General features: G+C 37.7%; 1 protein-coding gene across 2 annotated transcripts in view; it reads right to left on the reverse strand.

Moving 5' to 3' along the window:
• megf8 (multiple EGF-like-domains 8) overlaps positions 1–5027 on the reverse strand; it is a 43821-nt gene extending 38794 nt beyond the window's left edge. For both annotated transcript variants that reach the window (XM_017703987.2, XM_017703988.2), the window contains exons 1-4: positions 4581–5027; positions 3719–3957; positions 2568–2731; positions 495–710 (exon numbers count right to left, since the gene is read on the reverse strand). In XM_017703987.2, coding sequence (XP_017559476.1) covers positions 495–710; positions 2568–2731; positions 3719–3884 — 546 coding nt within the window. In that variant the 5' untranslated portion in view covers positions 3885–3957; positions 4581–5027. The remainder of the gene's footprint in view (positions 1–494; positions 711–2567; positions 2732–3718; positions 3958–4580) is intronic.
• Between the last annotated feature and the right edge of the window lie 1671 nt (positions 5028–6698).

Raw genomic sequence — 6698 nt, forward strand, 5'->3', positions numbered from 1 at the left:
ACAATGAAATATCACACTGAACGGAAAAGGCAAATAGGGAGGGCAATGTAGTAAAAATATTACATTGCAATATTTTAATATATTTTTACAATACACTAATGAATTATTTTCTGAGGTTTGGTAGGTTGGAACAGATTTATTAATATCTAATTATGTTCTCTTAATAATAAAACATCCAGTTGTTGTACTGATATCCATAATGTGCTCAGAAAAGCACAAGTAATGTGTAATTTACTATGCCAATGATGAATACACTCACAATGCCCACCCTAAACCTAGTTTGTAAAAACAATTGTGTTGCCTGTAATGCCATGATTATGAAATAAGTATAAAGATTTTGAAATAATGAAATAAACATTTTTTTGTGTCTGCTAATAATATTCTAGCTTGATTTTACTTGGAAAATGTATTAAAAGTACATTTTAAATACGCGTCTCATAAATCCTGAATGCAAATTTTAAGCCCTGTTCCCTCCTCCTCTAACCCTAGCCCACCTTATCGCAGCGGCCGTGCCCTTGCTGGGTGCAGTCTGTGGAGCAGAGCCGGGTGTTGCAGTCTGCTGCTCCCCAACCTTGATGGCACAGGCAACGGGACGAGGCTGGATCACAGCGCCCATGACCCCCACAGTCCCCAGGGCAAAGCGAGAATGTGTAGGTGGCATTGAAGCCCAGCAAGTTGTAGTTGGCATCACTGAAGAGGTGGAGCAACATCTGGGGAAAAAAGAGGCAAGCGTATGAAGGAACAGTACAGAGAGCAAGAATAAGAAGGACGGACAAAGGAAGATGAATCAAAGAGGGAGTTCACAAGAACTAAGAAGAGAATAAGTGGAGCTATAAAACAGACCACATGGTCTCCAAAGGCAATCTAAAAAACACCACCAAATTTACTAATTGGTGTACTAATCTAAAACAGAAATCAGTCTCCACTTGCAGATCTTGGTTGGATCTAGAGTTTTAAATCTCTGGCCTCAATTACATTTCTTTAGTACAACAATATGTCAGGAAATCTTCATTTATACCGCAATTCAATTTGACCCTTTTGATATGTGTCAGTATTATTAAAACAAAGGAACACATTTAAATGCAAGCTGGCTAGAAGATTTACTTACACATTAGCAGAACACAGAAAATAAAAAATAAAGTATATTTTCCTTTTTTAAACAGCCTTCAGCAGTGCTGTCCTTCAGCAATATTTTGTTGCATTTATAAGAGTTATATAAACTGTTTATGCTCATATTTAGTTCGCTGTTTTGGTTCATTGCATTTAAGTTTATCACGGTATCCACAGTACAGCACAATACATATCCTGAGAGATCATCACATCAGTATTCACTTATATGCCAGTATGCCACCCATCACTAATTCTACCATTTTCTATATCATATTATATCATGAGGCTAAACAAGTCTTGATCTTGAGGTTACATGCTACAGGAAGGACCAAAGCCCCAATATACTTTACCAGGTAACCTGATCTCAGGCATTAGACTCAGACACATACTTCCAAGTTACCAAACAAGGACTCAAAAAAGCATCTAGGTTACCTGTATTTAAATGATATGAAAATTCTACATGAAAAAAATAGGACTTTTAAGAATTTTTTGTTACGATATAAAATTTATCAGGCTTTGTATCAACACTGGATGTTTCTTATCATATGGTTCACCCGTACAAGTAGGAGCATGAAACAGCCTCTACAAGAAAATACAGGAAAGCATGTCACAAGCAAGAGCATGCACTCTCTCCACAACCAAAGTATTTAAATGACTTGCCTTTAGTAAGAAACTCTCTCATTCATTTCAAATGCATAATGTTATTGTTGTTCTATAGACCCTTGAAGTTTCTGTATTTAGTGTCATGTTCTTAATAGGAATTCAGTGTCTAAGTTGGTTTTCTCTATAAGGAAAATAAACAGGCATTCTCAAATATTGCTGCCATCATGACCTTTGGTGAACAAAACAATATTTCACTATACAGGCATTTTTCCTCAGAGCGTCACAGGATACTTTAACTACATGGCCAAGTGCTACATCAAAATAACCTATACAAATCAGTTAAGTTGCTTTTGGCAGTAGTAAAGTTAGAGTGGTTGATGTTACAGTGGTGAACTGTTGACCAACTTCTATGCAACATCTTTTCGGTGTAAAAAAACACCTTTGTAATTGTGCAAAAAGCAAATACTAAAGACAATGCTTCTTTTAAACAAGTAACACATTGTGCAGGTAATCTCTCTCTAAAAGTACTGGCCATCTTATGCACACCAGTACTGCAACTGAAGGTCTTGGACCAAAGTTTCTTCCTCTGGGTAAAATCAAGCTGATCATTAAAAATTCCTAGGTCATCACTGCAAGTTGATGCACCTAATGCACACAGATTTCATACACTGATCCGCAATTTATTATATTCTTGAAATGCTACTTAGATTATAGTCATCCTAAACAGAGCTATGGTGCCCTCAAAAGGAAACAAAAAAATGACAGGTTTGCAGCCGAAAGTTTGAGTAAATATCACTAGACTACACAGACGTCACCAAAAATAGTCATTAATGTATGAAAAATTTGTAGCTCACCTTGCCAGACTTTGCCTCTATTGGTTGGGGCAGGGTCGTGCCACTCAGACTTGCTAGAAGGGGGCTCTGATAGGAGTCTCCATCATAGATGAACAAGTAATCATAGGTGCATTCTGTCTCCATGAAAGTGAAGTTGAGGACAATGTAATAATTGCTGCTAGGAGCTGAAAAAGAGGGGAAAAGGGTGATTTTACTATGAACTTAATGTACTGCTTTCGGTAGCTTTATGACAAGATCCATCCCATCCATTTGGCATGCCCCTGTCCTGTAACAATAAATGGTGCACAGTGTTGAGATGTATTACTCATGTTACTAACCAGCTAATACTGGAAGTATCTAGAAGTAAGATATTGCACGAAAAACGAGCATTAGTTCCAAAACAATAAAAAGGATTTCCACTGATTTTTTTCAAAAGGTTCTGCATAAGTCAGTGTATGAGATGTAAACTAATCATTCAGAGTGGTTCTAGAGAAATGTACAAGGCCAGAACTGTTTACAGTGGTGGTGATGGGAAACAGACACACAATGTGTTTACAGCTCCTAAAAGCTCTCTCTAAGAAAGTTATTATATGAAACTGTTATGAATACGCTGATGCCAGAGACTTCATTATATGCTTCATTATAGTGCTGCAACATGCTTTTGTATTAAAATATATTTAACTAATACACACATTATATACACACACACACACACACACACACACACACATATATATATATATATATACATATATATATATATTTATTAACCATTACCACTGTTTACTGTTTAGCACTATTCATCATTTTCAGATTTACCACCATTTTACCATTACATCATCATATAAAACTCTGAAGACATGTAGGTTTACTGGTCCCTTCGAATAGTAAATCAATTTGCAATGTTTGTTACAGAGTTACAGAGCCTGTAACTTCCTCTACAATGAACCATTTCATATTGTAGAAATATCACATCTAAACAACTGAGAAACCCAGAAACTTTTACAACATTGGTAGAAATCTCCTACACTTTAGAAGACTACAGAGTGCACTGTTAAACACCAAGGCATACACTGTAAAAGCAGTAGCACTGTATCAAACCCAGACTAAAGCAAAAACACCTACAGCTACACAATTACAAATACATGCATTCAACGTCTTTTATCACTCACCTGTGATAAGCCACTCACAGTTCCCATTCACTGAATAGTTTCCTGGCCCATCTGTTACATATCCTGGGGGTCCCCTTAGAACCTGCCTTTGGCCTTTACAGTCCCCTGCCCAACATACATGGGCCAGCAGGAAAGGCAAGAACAGAGCTGGAACAAGGTAACCCATTCTCTCCTCCAGCCAGATGTGGCGGAGGGAACTAGTGGGAGCTGGAGGTCTTACTTACTCAGAGATTGGGGGCCTTGTGAGAGAATGTAAAATAAACAGCCACGGTTAGGCTCTATACATCAAAACGAGCAAAAATGTATTGTTTGTCATGAACAACGTACTAACCAGCCACTTTTTGTGCATCAGCTATGCGTCCCCTACGAACAAATGAATCTTAACTGACCAGCGGTATAGCTAACTAAACAAACATTGTCAGAAAAACAAATTGGATATTCAGCGAAGTATTTTACTGAAATATGTGACAAGGGTATCTGAGTGAAACGAGGCCAAAATAATGAACATTTTGTTTTTGGTCACGATAAGGTTGGCATTACAATACCCAACCGTTAGTTTGAGTAAATGAAGCAATGTTCTTAAGACAGCTAACTAAGTTAGCTAAATAGCTAAGATGCAAACACAACATAGCGTTAAGGCATCTTCGTCAAATTTAGTCAGGTCTCCAGCTAGGAAAATAAGCATAATTTCTAAAATCAAACTGCTTCTGTCAAACATAACTCCCAGTTTGGCAAGCCCGTTACACCACAAAGTTAGCTAGTCCCAGCTAACGTAAACGTCACATATTACTGTTATTATTACTTTGCTGTGCTAGCTAGCCACATCTGCGATAAGATGGACAAACGGTTTCCGTTAACTTACCAATGCCCGAGCCTTTATCTTCATGCTTCATAAGTATAGATTTGCTAACGAATTACATTCTAAACAATCGACTAATCTTACTCATCTGATAGTACTCCACAAAGAGCTAACTCGGCTAACTGTTACTGTTGTTGTGGCTGTGGATTGTTCCAGGAGAATGTCTCTCGGCAGCGCAAGACAGCGGCCTTTAAAAAGCTCCAACTGAGGCTTGGTTAGCGAGCTAGCTTGCTAACTGGTCAAGAGCCTTTCCAGATGTACACTGGGGAGATCTCTAGATCCGCTGCGATCAAAATCCCGAAACCATTTTATGCGCAGAAATAATCACAAGTCTCCGCTCAGGGACCGAATTCGTATAAAGAGTCCATAGTAGCACTGTCGTTAGCTTTGCTGTTTGTGTCTCGCAGGGAGACCCTTAGCAGCATCTGTGTATGTTAGCGATGTCCGACTCGTGAATGAATCGTTCTGTTGAAGTGATTCTTTTCAATAAATCAGTCGAACCGATTCACACGCGCAATTTCATGCAACCACGATAAGGACTTTATTACTATTTGACCTCAATATATCATAACATAAAATTTGATCTAAACATATTACAACATAAAATATTGTAACAGACTTTACAATATATTATTTCTGTGGACTCTTCAAACTTTGCTTGACATTACTTGACGAAAATAAATTGACTAGACGGACGTTGTCTCTGAAAGAATCGGTTTGGTAAACTGAATCACTGTGCATCATCGATGGTTGTTACACACAAAGCCTAACAAAAAGAGTCCTGACTTGCTCTCTGCTGGCAGTTAGCAGCACTGCACTGTAATGTAAAAACAAACAAACAAAAACACCCTGCTAAAAACATATAACCATTAGGATAAAAAATATGTTTTATTGACACCTTTAGGTCCTATTAGGAAACCATTTAATTAATTTGGAAGCAATTCCAATGCTGGGGAAGCAGGCTGAGGGTGGCAGATGCCAACAGACTCAACAAATTGATCCGCAAGGCCGGTGATGTTGTGGGTGTGGAGCTGGACTCGCTGACAGCAGTGTCGGAGAGGAGGATGCTGTCTAAGCTGCGGGCCATTATGAACAATGGCTCCCACCCACTCTACGATACGGTGATGAGACACAAGAGCTCATTCAGCTCAAGACTCATCGTACCAAAATGCACCACAGAGCGCCACAGGAAGTCATTCTTACCTGTGGCCATCAAAGTCCATAACTCCTCCCTCAGTGTGTGATTCAAAAAACTGTTCATATGTGCAATAACAACAATTGTGTGTGTAGAGTACTTAAATCTGGTGTACATACTGTAAATTCTATATATTGTCTTAAATTATTAGTAAAGTGTTTATTTTTACATAAATGGCTGCAACTGTAACAACTGCAATTTCCCCCTGGGATCAATAAAGGAATCTGAATCTGAATCTGAATTTCAGAACACCTGTAAAAACATAAGAGTCCTTTGTACTATGATACCAACCCATCAGGGAACCACAATGAACTATTGTTATGAACTATTATTGTTATTATTATTGTTAATGAACTATTATTATATTGTGATGAACATGGCTATTGGAAACCACCAGAAAGAAAATACAAACCTTTAATGGTTTTGAGACCATTAATGGGAATTTCTTAATTTGCTGAGATTAATGCTCTCTGACACCCTAAAACAATGTTTACTGAATTAACAGAAAATATTACATAAAATTAACTATAACATTCATCAAATAATGATGATATTCAGGATTGAGGAGAAATTCTTAAGCTTATTTTACATAATACATACATGCATACATACATACATGTGTTTCTGAATATATGAATGAATGAATAATGAGCACCTGTTACAGTTATAGTTATTTTGGCATCCAGCTCCAAGTCGTCTTCCTTGGTCCTCATGTCTCTTTGGGAAACTCCACACAGTTCAGTGGACTTTAGATCAGGGGACTGAGATATGATATTTTTGGATGGGTATGAAGTGTTGAATAGTCTTAAGTGGAGATCCAGTCACAGCACCCAGCAGAAGCAAACAGGTAATACTCTAAAACATATAAATATATTACAGGCTTTCAGAAGCAAAACGACTGCAGAATATTGAATATTCACCTGCAT

Source organism: Pygocentrus nattereri, chromosome 24, assembly GCF_015220715.1.
Source record: "Pygocentrus nattereri isolate fPygNat1 chromosome 24, fPygNat1.pri, whole genome shotgun sequence".
Taxonomy (NCBI): Eukaryota; Metazoa; Chordata; class Actinopteri; order Characiformes; family Serrasalmidae; genus Pygocentrus; species Pygocentrus nattereri.